Here is a 15000-nt window from a genome sequence, read left to right as displayed (position 1 = left end):
TCCCAAACAGAGGTACAGTGTGTTAGATAGTAGGGCTTCTTTGGGGGGCGAGGGGGAGGTTGCGTGTGTTTTTGTTACTGTATACATGTGTCATTCACTAATTCAGTGTGAGTAGCTCCACAACCAACACCTGTTTCACTGATGAGGTCGAATCAGTGGCTGTCAGTATTTCAACCTGCTGTGGTCATCATTCAGGTGGCAGACACCCCAGAGTCAGCAGATGTCAGGGATATTCAACACACGTGTGACATCCCCTCCACTTCCCACTGTTACACTTTGTCATACACGGACAAAGAAATGATAATCAAATGCAACACAATTTAAAAAATCTAAATCATGACATTGAATACTGGTCCTTTGGCTTCATACAATGATTGTACACTGGGGTTAACTTGTAAAGTCTCTCTCTCTCTCTCTCTCTCTCTCTCTCTCTCTCTCTCCTCTCTCTCTCTCTCTCTCTCTCCCTCTCTCTCTCTCTCTCTCTCTCCTCTCTCTCCCTCTCTCTCTCTCTCTCTCTCTCTCTCTCTCATCAATTCCGGTGTGAATGTCTGAAATCACTTTCCACACGCACTGTCCACATGACGTACAGACTACTGCCACAAGAACTTACACCTGGACGTTTCTCTTCCCACACACACGAGTACTGTCCAGCTGACGAGAAGATCCTTGTAATGTCCACATTGCCCCTCACTGTCCACCCAGAGCCTGTGGCCGGTGTGGTCACTGTGAGGGTGGGTGTGGATAACTCAGCGTGAACTGTAACACACACACACACACACACACACACACACACACACACGCACACACACGCACACACACACACACAAGGACACCATGCACTTCATCAAGCCATGCTATGCACAGTGTGTTTACTTGTGAAGTCTTCGTTCCATTCAAAAATCAACAATAGCGGCTGTTGCTTGTGGTTTCTGTTGAGCATTTAAGTGGACGTGTAACAGAACTGTAATGAATGAACATTTTATTCATGACCGTTTTACTGGAAATGTTTCCCATGTGGTTGCATTTCTGGAAAGCAGACACCATGCATTTCACTGTGAATTTTTTTTTAATGCTGAATAAAGTTGGTGTGTGACTGGGAGTGAGGAAGGAGTGGTGTCTGGACTGGAACCAGAGATGTGTGTGCCAGGTTTTGTGTTCTGTGTGTGAGAGGTTTCACTTCTGACTCACCTCTTTACAACTGCCTTGAATTAATCCCCTGGTGCCTGCAACAGTGTGGGTGTGTGCTGTTCTCTCTTTACAGTGTGTACGGGTGAGGTGGTGTGTGTGTGTGTGTGTGTGGGAGGGGCGGTGGCTGGGACTGATTTGGAGGTGTTGTAGTTGTGTTCTGCATTGTCTGGACGTTGTTGTTCTGCACGGCTGTGGTGCGTCCTCTGATGTTGAGTTTGATGTCTACTTTTGATGCAAGGTCTTGTCATAAATCGTCATGTTTGCTTCCTTAGTTGGTACAGGCTATATGTTTTCATGGATGATGATGTCTATCTATCTATCTATTTTTCTATTTATATAATGATAATAATGTACATTCATATAGCGCTCTTTCTCTCTAAGAGCTCTGCGCACTTTACATGAAAGAAAAATATTACAAGTTACATAAATCATTCATGACCACTCTTTCTCAAAACCCCTCCCCCCTCCCAATACACACACTCTCCCTTTCCCACTCCACATACATCCAAAGTGAGCTGACATGGGTGGTGCTGGAGAACAAGGAAGCTGAGAGTGCCTATAGATAGGTTTCAAAAATTAGTTTTTATTGATGAGCTAAAAACAGAAATAGAATCAGATGCACTGATATGATGAGGAAGGTTGTTCCAGATGTGAGGAGCAGCAAAGAAGAAAGAACGTTCACCATAGGTTCTTGAATTGACACGAGAAAGTTTCAAAAGGTAACAGTCAGAGGAAGAGCGGAGATTTCATGTGGGCGTGTAAACACTAACAAGGTCAGAAAGATATTTAGGTCCTGCGGAGTGGAAATCAGATTACCACACACACACACACACACACACACACACACACACACACACACACACACACAGACACACACACACAAACACACACACACACACACACACAGAGTATCAGACCTACCCACAATGCTGACTAAGCAGGAGGAGTCAGCACAGACGTAAGTTAAATAATATGCAAGACTGGTTGAAGTGACGGTGCTCTTTAAGCCCAGACGACTGGAGGTGGCAGAGAGCTGGGTCAGAGAGAAGGAACGTGACAAAACATCTCTGTCCAACTGACAGGAGGACCCACAGCTGCCGAGATCATAAACCCGATCTGGTTGAGTGGATACTGTGTATCTCCACTGTACAGTGCCGGTGTACTCCACACAGGTCAGAGAGAAGTCTGCAGTGTCCGCCACCACCTCCACAGAACCAGAGGCACAGTTCGTGATACGTGTACCTGTCAACACGTGTCATGTCACACACACACACACACACACACACACACACACACACACACACACGCACGCACGCACGCACGCACGCACGCACGTGCACATAGCTCTCCTGACATATGTGTGCACTTACACACACTCGCGCGCGCGTGCACACACACACACACACACACACACACACACACACACACACACACACACACACGTGGATTTTTCTACAGAATTTTGCCAGGGACAACCCTTTTGTTGCCGTGGGTTCTTTTACGTGCGCTGAGTACATGCTGCATAAGGAACCATGGTTTATCGTCCCATCCGAATGACTAGAGTCCAGACCACAACTCAAGGTCTAGTGGAAGGGGAGAAAATACTGGCGACTGTGCCGTGATTCGAACCAGCGCACTCAGAACCTCTCGCTTCCGAGGCGGACGCGTTACCTCTAGGCCACCACTCTACTACTGTGTGTTTTGAACAAAAGTTTCTGTGTGTCTCAGTGTGTCTTTCTGCGTCGTTGATTATCTGTACTGTTTTTGTCTCTGTCTGTCTGTCTGTCTGTCTGTCTGTCTGTCTGTCTCTGTCTGTCTGTCTGTCTGTCTGTCTGTCTCTGTCTGTCTGTCTGTGTGTCTGTCTGTGTGTCTGTGTGTCTGTCTGTCTGCCTGCCTGTCTGTCTGTCTGTCTCTGTCTGTCTGTCTCTCTCTCTCTGTCACTCTCTCTCTTTCTCTCTGTGTCTCAAATGATAGCTGTTTGAACGTGTGTAAACCCTGGTAATGATCCACGTTCTTTTCCCCACACAACCAGACGTGATCACACAGCGACAGTCATCCCCACCTGTAGTCTGCAGCAGCACACAGCAGAAGAAAACACAGGATGACCACGAGAACCACAGACAGCACATGATACTGCTGTACACTGCAACTAGACCACCACTTCCTCACTGTGACAGACAGACACACACTGCCTGTGAACAGAAATAGTAAGACAGGTATGTTCGTGTACCTCTCGTTCAGCCAGTCTGCATAAAGGAAGTTCAACTTGTGTCAAGCACAGGGGCTCTCAGTGTGGGAACAAAAGAAATGTGAATGTATGTTACGTCAAGTGTGTGAATGTGTTTGTGTGGCCCTGTTTCTGTCTGTCTGACTCTACACGCTCTCTCTCTTCATGTCTCTGTCTGTCTGTATGTCTGTCTGTATGAATGACTGTCTATCTGTCTGCATGACTGCCTTTCTTTCTCTCTGTTTGTCTGTATATATATATGTGTGTGTCTGTCTGTATGTGTGTGTACCCCTCCCCCCCTTCCCCCCACACCATCACCCCACCCCATTTCTCTCTCCCAACTCTCTTTCACTTGAACTATCCGTCTTTCTCACTCTCTCTGTCCAGCTCTGTTTCTTTATGCAGGTCTGTGTATGTCTGTGTGTCTCTCTGTGTCTCTTTCTGTGTCTGTGAGCACAGACTGCTCTGTACTGATACAGAGTTTCACGACACACGCTGAGTGACAGGGCGAGCTGTACTGTGTCAACCCGGTGTAGCGGGCCAGACTCTACCCCGTCCAGAGTAGTCCCCCGTAGAAAGTGGCCTTCTCCAGAAATTGCCCCTGTATTAAGTGTCTGACGATCGCAGTAGCCGAATGGTTGAAGCGTTAGACTTTCAATCTGAGGGTCCCGGGTTCGAATCTCGGTGACGGTGCCTGGTGGATAAACGGTGGAGATTTTTCCGATCTCCCAGGTCAACATATGTGCAGACCTGCTACTGCCTGAACCACCTTCGTGTGTATACGCACGCAGAAGATCAAATACGGAAGTTAAAGATCCTGTAATTCATGTCAGTGTTTGGTGGGTTATGGAAACAAGAATATACCCAGCATGCACACCCCCGAATACGGAGTATGGCAGCCTACATGTCGGGGTAAATAAACAAAACGGTCATACACGTAAAATATTACATGTCTGTCTGAGTGTGTGTGTGTGTGTGTGTGTGTGTGTGTGTGTGTGTGTGTGTGTGTGTGTGTGTGTGTGTGTGTGTGTGTGTGTGTGTGTGTGTGTGTGCGTGCCTGATATCTGGTTGAATGACACAGGAAACGAATGATGAGCGCCCAGTGGCAGCCGTCAGTCGGCTCTACCCAGGTAGGCAGCCTGTTGTGCAAATGACCCCGAGTTTGTAAAGCGCTTAGAGCTTGGACTCCGACCGAGGATAGGCACTCTATAAGTATCCATATCAGTCATATCAATCAATCAATCAATCAACCCTTCTCCAGAATATACCCACTGTGCACAGTGGCCGGGACCAGAATATGTCCAAGCAACAAGTGCATTGACTGTTTTGAACGTTTCCAGTTATTAATAAAAGCCAAGTGGTTGTGTAAATAATCGCTGGCAGTTCGCTTCTGGGGTTGGGCTTGTAATTCTTGGCAGTATCCACATCTTTCAATTATCAATGTATTTCAGGTGGAAAGAGGTGGGTATAAAATGGACCAGAGGATATAAAAAGCCTGGTCTACTTTACATCTGGGGTGTAGTTTGGCCTAGGCCAGTTTATAAAGTAGCTTTTCGTTTCTGCCTTCTTGTGCAAAACGAAAACGTCAGGTCCAGGATTCATCTTTCAGCATATCAAACATACCCTCTTCTATCATTCAGTGAATGAGGTGGTGTGGTGTTCAGTTTGTTAGGACTTCAACCTATGACAAAGGGATGCAACTCATATCAAATCCCTGGCTCTTTCTCTGGGAATAGCTTTCCTTGTTGTTTTGTGCTTCCAATTATTTTTTTGTTACGCAGACGATTCACGGCAGCCTGATTAAAGTCAGGTGTATTTTACGTAAGCTGTCAATCTGAAGTTTGTGCAGAGATAAACGGAACAATGTCTGTCACAGTGGACACTGTTTCTTTGCTGAGTAGGCTGTGGGGAAATTCATCAGTGGGCACTGATTCAGTTTGTGTTTGTTTATCTGTTTGATTGTATTTCGTGTACAGATGTGCGATACATGATTCAAACACAGTTGATACTGGTGTTCTGCTGCATAGTCACTGTCCATCTGGATTGCTTTTTCAATGGAAAACATGTGTTAGTCTGTTATCCATGTTTCAAAATAGTTTGTTGAATCACTTGTAATGGGGAGCAGTCTGGTGAAGGTTAGTGTGTTTACCTTTATGATTTGTACACAATTGCCTGTTATTTGAGAAATAGCCCAAATGGGTTGATAAGTTAATTGGTAGTGGCGGTGTCATGTTGAAATGCTAGATGGGTGACTTTTTCACCTACTATGCTTAGTAAGTTGCCTTAAGAGTAAGTACTGCAGATAAACTGTTAACACTGGCACTGTCTGTGGAAAGAAAGTCTTTGTAGCAGAAATACACAGCTGTTTCTGGAGAGTGGTCAGCTTGCTGTCAAACAGCAATGAAGCTGAGGCAGAGTATAGGTCTACATTCACAGCACAATGCCGACACGGAAACAATGATTCAATAAAGGGATTTAGGGATCATCTTTATTCATCATACACGATACTTATCAAAATAGATGTGGAGTACATAACCACGTGTTTATTTTCATGTGTTCATGTGCATGTTTGACTATTCAATTTACAAAGGTCCACATTGAATTTTGCTTCGTTTAAAAAAGTAAATAGGCTATAATATCAAAAGATTACATTCAAAAGTTAAGAAAAGATAGATTAAAAGACACATTTCCAGTTCACGTATAATATGGTAGGTAATAATATCAATAAAGAATACAATACTGGTATGTACACATACAAATGATAGGAATGGCACTGTTTTGATCTGAGAAAGTTTCAAGATGCCTCATGAGTACGTACAGCATACAATGTAACTCAAACTCATTAAAACTTGTCAACACACATCCAGAGTGGTGGCCCAGTGGATAAAGCATCTGACAAAGAGGCAAGGGTCCCGTGTTCCATACATATACAGACCGGTATTTATATTCTAGTTTCTACCGGACTTGGGAATGGTAGTCTGGGTACTGCACACATTTTGTGCAAGTAAAATAACCCATGACAACAAGATGACTGTCCTGGGACATGTGTGTAGATGATTCACTTTGATAAATAAATAAACAAACAAATAAACAAACATGCTGACAGGGAACGGGATGTATCAGGTGAAGCTGCACTGTAGTGGCTTACTCTCCCTGGGGAGGGCACCATTTTTGTCTTTGTTGTTGTTGTTTTTTAATAGCAAAAATGCAATCCTGTACAGCATACAATGTTTTGTGACGGCATTCATCTAAAGGCAACGTGCCATGAAATAAGCATACTGTGTTAATACTGTCTGTTACAGTATTTGTACATTGATAACTAACAACAGACTTTATGACAACGTAAATATGGCACCGTTATGTATTTTTCTCGCTCACTGTTCAGTCAGCTAACTGTCCCAAAGTGGGGGGCATCACTGTACATATTTACAAAGTATAATCAAATCATGTCCACGCAGTGTGTTCAGTCTCAAGCAGCCTGTGCATGTCGACAGCCATCGTCTTCCTGGGAGACTGATGCTCTGCTGATGAAGGTCTGCCCTGTGCTGTTCTCATCATTGTAGCTTGTTCGTTTTCCAGTCACTTTGGGAAGGTCTTCAGGGTGTCGTTGTATGTGTACCCTTTCTCACTTCGTTCCAGTACAAAGGCTCAGTGGAAAGCAGATTACAATGCTGTTATCGGCAACCCTCAACCCAACAACAAGAACAACAACAAGACCAACAAAAACAACAACAATAATAACAATGATGATGATGATAAAATTGATGATAACAACAACAACAACAACAATAATAAAATAATAATAATAATAATAATAACAACAACAATAAAAAAACAAACAAACAAACAAACAAAAAAAACAAAAAAACAGGAACAGCAGCGACAACAACAACAACAACAATAATAATAATAATAACAGCAACAGCAGCAACAACAACAAGAAGAAGAATGATAATAATAATAATAATAATAATAATAATAATAATTATTATTATTATTATTATTATTATTATTATTATTATCATTATTATTATTATTATTATAAAATTAATAATGATAATGATAATAACAACAACAATAACAATAATAATAAAGAATGATAATGATAATAGTAATAAAGAATATGAAGAAGAATTGTCCCACTCCCAATCAAATCCGTGATGCTGCAGCAGGCGCAGGGTCTTTAGCTGGAATTTCATAACCATCGTCTGTTCCTGGAAAACAACATGGGAATGCTCAGACAGAGCGGACAATTCAGGCAGAGATAGAGACAAGGGGATGAGGGGGACAGGGGTGTGTGTGGGGGGCATTGGGAAATAGACAAACACAGGGAGAGACTGGGACAGAGAGACAGACAGACAAAGAGCGAGAAGGGGGAGATAAAGAGAGAGAGACAGGGGCAGAGACAGAGGGAGATTTGGGAGAAAAATCGTGACAGAGACAGAGAGTGAAAGAAACAAAGACAAAGTGAGAGATGAAAGACAGGTAGAGAGATGAGAGAGAGACAGGTAGAGAGATGAGAGAGAGACAGGTAGAGAGATGAGAGAGAGACAGGTAGAGAGAGGAGAGACAGACAGTGAAACAGGTAGAAACAAACAACACAGCATGTGTTCAAATGAACCACACGCCACATAACCAACAGATGAATACAAATTCACCAAATTTTTCACCTGCCAAAGAAAACAACATGCACACATGTGTGTGGAAGAGCGTGTTGAGACACCACTGCCCGTGCGAAACATTCATTCGCAAGATAACACACACACACACACACACACACACACACACACACACACACACACACACACACACACACACACACACACACACACAGAGGAGAATTACCCGAGGTGTGTGGAGGTGGAGACATGGCACTGTACACAGACTTCAGTCCTATGTCAATCGGCTTCAGCTCTTCATACGGCCCTGTGTCTGGAACAACACACAGTGAACAGCTCACACCACGTGTTACAGTCATGTTGAACAACACACAGTGAACAGCTCACACCACGTGTTACAGTCATGTTGAACAACACACACAGTGAACAGCTCACACCACGTGTTACAGTCATGTTGAACAACACACAGTGAACAGCTCACACCACGTGTTACAGTCATGTTGAACAACACACAGTGAACAGCTCACACCACGTGTTACAGTCATGTTGAACAACACACACAGTGAACAGCTCACACCACGTGTTACAGTCATGTTTAACAACACACACAGTGAACAGCTCACACCACGTGTTACAGTCATGTTGAACAACACACACAGTGAACAGCTCACACCACGTGTTACAGTCATGTTGAACAACACACACAGTGAACAGCTCACACCACGTGTTACAGTCATGTTGAACAACACACACAGTGAACAGCTCACACCACGTGTTACAGTCATGTTTAACAACACACACAGTGAACAGCTCACACCACGTGTTACAGTCATGTTGAACAACACACAGTGAACACCTCACACCACGTGTTACAGTCATGTTGAACAACACACAGTGAACAGCTCACACCACGTGTTACAGTCATGTTGAACAACACACACAGTGAACAGCTCACACCACGTGTTACAGTCATGTTGAACAACACACAGTGAACAGCTCACACCACGTGTTACAGTCATGTTGAACAACACACAGTGAACAGCTCACACCACGTGTTACAGTCATGTTGAACAACACACAGTGAACAGCTCACACCACGTGTTACAGTCATGTTGAACAACACACACAGTGAACAGCTCACACCACGTGTTACAGTCATGTTGAACAACACACACAGTGAACAGCTCACACCACGTGTTACAGTCATGTTGAACAACACACACAGTGAACAGCTCACACCACGTGTTACAGTCATGTTGAACAACACACAGTGAACAGCTCACACCACGTGTTACAGTCATGTTGAACAACACACAGTGAACAGCTCACACCACGTGTTACAGTCATGTTGAACAACACACACAGTGAACAGCTCACACCCTGTGGAGAAGGCCATAGCTAGTGCAACATGGAGGACGTAGCTGGTGTAACATGGACACCACCAGGACATGGCTGGTGCAACATGGACACCACCAGGACATGGCTGGTGCAACATGGACACCACCAGGACATAGCTGGTGCAACATGGACAGCACCAGGACATAGCTGGTGCAACATGGACACCACCAGGACATAGCTGGTGCAACATGGACACCACCAGGACATAGCTGGTGCAACATGGACACCACCAGGCACAGAAGAGGAAGGAATGATGAAACACATAACAGTTTCAGTTTCAGTTTCACTTTCTCAAGGAGGCGTCACTGCGTTCGAACAAATCCATACACGCTACACCACATCTGTTGAGCAGATGCCTGGTCAGCAGCATAACCCAACGCGCTTAGTCAGGCCTTGAGTGCATGCTTACATATTTGTGTACCTATGAAAGTGGATTTCATTTTACGTAATTTCGCCAGAAGACAACACTCTTGTTGCCATGGGTTCTTTTTCAGTGCGCCAAGTGCGTGCTGTACACGGGACCTCGGTTTATCGTCTCATCCGAAAGACTAGACGCTCAGTTTGATTTTCCAGTCAAACTTAGGAGAAAGGGCGAGAGCGGGATTCGAACCCACACCCTCACGGACTCTCTGTATTGGCAGCTGAGCGTCTTAACCATTCTGCCACCTTCCTACCACATAACAAAGAAGAGAAATACAGCCACACAGGAAAAACCAAAACGTTACAATGTAAATTAGCACACAACTGTGTGTTTGTGTACAAAGGTGTGCGTTTATGTGATTAAACAAACACGTGAAGGAATACTTGAAGGAAAGATAAAACGACTAAGACGGAAAAAGGTCAATAACAGTCATTTTTCTTTTCATCAATCAGTCTATCGAATATTGACTATTGATCAATCCATTCATTCATTCAGCCAAGAACAGGAGGAGCATTACCTGAGGTGTGTGATGTGTGTGGAGCTTCAGACACAGCTCTGATCTCAGACCTCACATCTTCGTACGGCCCTGTGTCTGCAACAGCAGTCATTCACCTTGTGACACACTGACTGTGTGTGTGTGTGTGTGTGTGTGTGTGTGTGTGTGTGTGTGTGTGTGTGTGTGTGTGTGTGTGTGTGTGTGTGTGCGCACGCGAGCGGGCGCGTATGTGCGTGTAAGTGTGTGTGTTTGTGTGTGTGTGTGTGTGTGTGTGTGTGTGTGTGTGCCTCTGTGTGTGTGTGTGTGTGTGTGTGTGTGTGTGTGTGTGTGTGTGTGTGTGTGTGTGTGTGTGTGTGTACACAGAGGTTTATTTTACAATAAATATTTTAATCTAACATGGGCGTCGCAGATCTTACCGTTTGTGGCCACGTCACTTTCAATGGTAGACATTGCCAAGGGGGCCTCAGTTCTGACAGCCCTGGAAAACATACAGCAGTCAGCTTGCAGATCACAGCGTACATGTTGTCAGCTGACAGGATACACCCACGTGGCAAAACAAAGTGAAGAGAGAAGTTATCAGCATCTTGCAGTGCACCTCCTGCACAACTGACCACTGTCTGTTCCTTAGCAGTGCGGGGTCCCACACCGAAAGGCTGTGCTGTCTCGCTTCAGTGACACAAACACCACGAGCACAACGGAGAGATTAACGTGTCAGCATTTTGCATCCCTGTGATTCATCATTGCTCTTTACTTTATTCATTCATGTAGTCTTCTGTCAGAGTCTGATGTAGTCTACAGTTCAGGTGCTGATACAACTGAGTGTACAGGACATGTGAATTCTGAATACAGCTATTAGAACATCATTACCACCAGTGTATTTCCAATTACGTAGAATGTACACTGTACCATTGACAGAATACTTACTTCCATCTGCTCAAAGAAAAGTCAGAGTCTGAGCTCTTGCTGAATATTTGCAAGTAATGAATTTGTTGTAATAAAATGGAGGCTGCACTCTGATTGTCATGTAATATTTATCAACGGATGTTTTTGGAGGAAATCTTAAATGCAAAACGGACTGGGAAATGAGTTGATTAAATCAGTTATTATTTTATCAGAGCAGACTTCAACGGCTGAATACATAACACTGTGTGTTTACATTAGAACTATCTATATATATGATTATATATATTTCGAGGAGTGGTAATCATGATTATTCACATTCCAGTAAGCATCAATGTGCTTGAGCGGAAAACAAACTCTGAGGTAAATAATTACGAATGTAGCAGGAGAAAAAAAAAGAAAGCAATTATCAAACCAAACAAGCGAGAAAATTGGAAGCAAAAGTGTATTACATACAGATCATCTGTTGTCTTGTGAACTGGTTCTTCACCTGGAAACACACACACACACACACACACACACTTTTAACAAAAGTTGATCATCATATGAAAAAAATATTTCCAGTTCAAGTGGTGTGTGTGGGCATGTGTGTGTGTGTGTGTGTGTGTGTGTGTGTGTGTGTGTGTGTGTGTGTGTGTGTGTGTGTGTGTGTGTGTGCGTGTGTGTGTGTGTGTAACAGGTTACAAAACTACACTGAAAGAAGTAAAATGTGTGTGTACAGAGATGAACACGGCTTACCAGCACATGACAGTCTCCACTTGTGTCTCCACAACCAGAAAACAGCTCCAGCAACTACTGCAAGCATGGTCCCAAATCCAGCGGCAAACCCAATGCCAAAGCAGGCTTTGGTGTCACATCCGTCTCCAGAACTAATGACCGTTCCATCTTCTGATCCATCTTCTGATTCTTTATCTGTAGACACTTTTAAGATGGGAATCCAATGAACATTTCCTTGCATGTCCTACATGAAAGTTCAGTTCAGTAACTTACTGAGGCGTCACTATTGTTGATGATAATCAGTTTGCTAACTTTAAGCTCATAGAGAGAGAGACAGAGCGAGATAAGGACGGGAATACACAAAGAAAGATATGACTGACAACGCAGAGAAACGATGTGAAGGCAAAGTAAAGAAGCGTCAAATAACACTGGTTACTTTGAAATGACGAATGATCGTTACTGATCTCACCATTGACCGACAACTTCAGGCGAAACACGAATGAGGTAGTTCCCTTGGACGCTGACATGGACACGTTATAATACCCTGCCGTGTCTTCAGTGACGTTGGAGGCCATGATGACACAGCTTGTCTTGTAAACCACTGTTGTCTCCTCGCAGTTCAACCTGTCAAAGCAAACGACATTTCTCGAGGGTTTTCCCCTAAAACAACACACAAAAAACTGTCAACTGACGAAATTCTCTCTGTTTCAGTTTTTCATATATGTTATGCTAACAAATCTAACACAAAATCAGATGACTGATTCAAGTCTGTTCTTGCGAGATCTGTTCAGTGCATGATACACGCTTACACATCTATAGTGCTGAACCATTTCTTGTTTCTTTGTCCATATCATCCTGCTGAAACTGTCTTGTGGGAAACAAGCTGGTCTCGCATTCACAACTTTGTTGCCATCTTTCCTGAACTGGAATACTACGACAGGACTGGTCAGGGGTGTCCAACAGCCATATTCACAAGGTGTGTCAAACGTTACAGCATGTACCTACACAGACCACTGCCACACGTCACAGTACCTACCTAAACAGACCAGTATCAAACGTTACAGCATGTACCTAAACAGACCACTGCCACACGTCACATGAACCACGTAAACAGACCAGTGTCACACGTCACAGTACCTACCTAAACAGACCAGTATCAAACGTTACAGCATGTACCTAAACAGACCACTGCCACACGTCACATGAACCACGTAAACAGACCAGTGTCACACGTCACAGTACCTACCTAAACAGACCAGTATCAAACGTTACAGCATGTACCTAAACAGACCAGTATCAAACGTTACAGCATGTACCTAAACAGACCACTGCCACACGTCACATGACCCACCTAAACAGACCACTGTCACACGTCACAATCCCACCTAAACAGACCACTGTCACACGTCACACTACTCACCTAAACAGACCACTGTCACACGTCACACTACCCACCTAAACAGACCAGTGTCACACGTCACAGTACCCACATAAACAGACCACTGTCACACGTTACAGTACCCACCTAAACAGACCAGTGTCACACGTCATAGTACCCACCTAAACAGACCAGTGTCACACGTCACAATCCCACCTAAACAGACCACTGTCACACGTCACACTACTCACCTAAACAGACCACTGTCACACGTCACACTACTCACCTAAACAGACCACTGACACACGTCACACTACTCACCTAAACAGACCACTGTCACACGTCACAGTACCCACCTAAACAGACCACTGTCACACGTTACAGTACCCACCTAAACAGACCAGTGTCACACGTCACAGTACCCACCTAAACAGACCAGTGTCACACGTCACAGTACCCACCTAAACAGACCAGTGTCACACGTCACAGTACCCACCTAAACAGACCAGTTTCCGGAGGCTGTCCAAGACCTGAGGGCACGTCTCCTAAGTACAGGAAACTGACGACGTTAGGTCTTTCACTTGTCACCAGTTCAAAGTGTAACTTTCCACCCCGGTCAGCTGCAGTGATAACAGGTGTCCCCAGTTCGTCAACTTGTGAACCAAAACTCTCGGCAACCACCTGCATTGTGCCTGTTTCAGAACGAGATAGCTGGTGTGCTGTAGATTGATGTGAACACATGATGATAATTATATCTAGCATTGATAAACTAAAATCAACATTACCAATTGTGTGTGTGTGTGTGTGTGTGTGTGTGTGTGTGTGTGTGTGTGTGTGTGTGTGTGTGCATGTATCTGATTACCTACATTTTGTGGGTGATAAGAAATGTTATAGACATAACAACATAAACATTTGACACTATCTTTATAGAATAAAAGAATTTATCATTTGTCATACTGTATGTCATTCGAGGTTTCAGGGGTGAATCATCATAGTTACATCAATATTCTTGACTGCCAACACGGGGTACCTACCATAGAAATCACCAACATGGCGAAGTGCCCAACAATCATTGAGGAAAAATCAAAGTCAGCTTATTTTTCAAACTGTTCACACACAAAAAAGAATACAACGAAATGTACAAGCATATCAACATATCTTAAATTAAGTCAGCCTTGCAAAAACAAAACAAAGACAAAACGAACAGAAAATCAACACATTCATTTCATGTTTACCAGTTGGGTTACACTGCTGGTTAGTCATCTGCTTTGCAGATGTGGTGTAGCGTATATGGATTTGTACGAACGCAGTGACACCTCCTCGAGTAACCGAAACTGAAACTTACCCGCAATCTTAAAATTTATAAAAGATCTTTGAGAACAATTGACAAGAGACTGGGCGGCCGACAGAAGAGAGAAAGGCGACAGCTTACACCGACAGAAGAGTGAAAGGTGACAGCTTACACCGACAGAAGAGTGAAAGGTGACAGCTTACACCAGCCGACAGAAGAGTGAAAAGCGACAGCTTACACCAGCTGACAGAAGAGTGAAAGGCGACAGCTTACACCAGCTGACAGAAGAGGGAAAGGTGACAGCTTACACCAGCCGACAGAAGAGTGAAAGGCGACAGCTTACACCAGCCCACAGAAGAGTGAAA

At 44.0% G+C, this 15000-nt stretch overlaps 2 protein-coding genes across 2 annotated transcripts in view; both read right to left on the bottom strand.

The window, feature by feature from the left end:
- LOC143277647 (uncharacterized) overlaps window positions 1-3442 on the bottom strand; it is a 17760-nt gene extending 14318 nt beyond the window's left edge. The window contains exons 1-3 of the mRNA XM_076582538.1: window positions 3251-3442; window positions 2110-2430; window positions 611-756 (exon numbers count right to left, since the gene is read on the bottom strand). Coding sequence (XP_076438653.1) covers window positions 611-756; window positions 2110-2430; window positions 3251-3317 — 534 coding nt within the window. The 5' untranslated portion in view covers window positions 3318-3442. The remainder of the gene's footprint in view (window positions 1-610; window positions 757-2109; window positions 2431-3250) is intronic.
- A 2444-nt stretch (window positions 3443-5886) lies between these two features.
- Window positions 5887-15000, bottom strand: part of LOC143277367 (uncharacterized) — an 18519-nt gene continuing 9405 nt past the window's right edge. The window contains exons 10-18 of the mRNA XM_076582150.1: window positions 13841-14036; window positions 12436-12590; window positions 11988-12170; window positions 11706-11739; window positions 10766-10827; window positions 10371-10445; window positions 8261-8347; window positions 7559-7629; window positions 5887-7062 (exon numbers count right to left, since the gene is read on the bottom strand). Coding sequence (XP_076438265.1) covers window positions 7565-7629; window positions 8261-8347; window positions 10371-10445; window positions 10766-10827; window positions 11706-11739; window positions 11988-12170; window positions 12436-12590; window positions 13841-14036 — 857 coding nt within the window. The 3' untranslated portion in view covers window positions 5887-7062; window positions 7559-7564. The remainder of the gene's footprint in view (window positions 7063-7558; window positions 7630-8260; window positions 8348-10370; window positions 10446-10765; window positions 10828-11705; window positions 11740-11987; window positions 12171-12435; window positions 12591-13840; window positions 14037-15000) is intronic.

This window comes from Babylonia areolata, chromosome 34, assembly GCF_041734735.1.
Source record: "Babylonia areolata isolate BAREFJ2019XMU chromosome 34, ASM4173473v1, whole genome shotgun sequence".
NCBI lineage: Eukaryota > Metazoa > Mollusca > Gastropoda > Neogastropoda > Buccinidae > Babylonia > Babylonia areolata.
The sequence above is the reverse complement of the archived record's forward strand: the minus strand, read 5'-3'. Positions and strand labels throughout refer to the sequence as shown.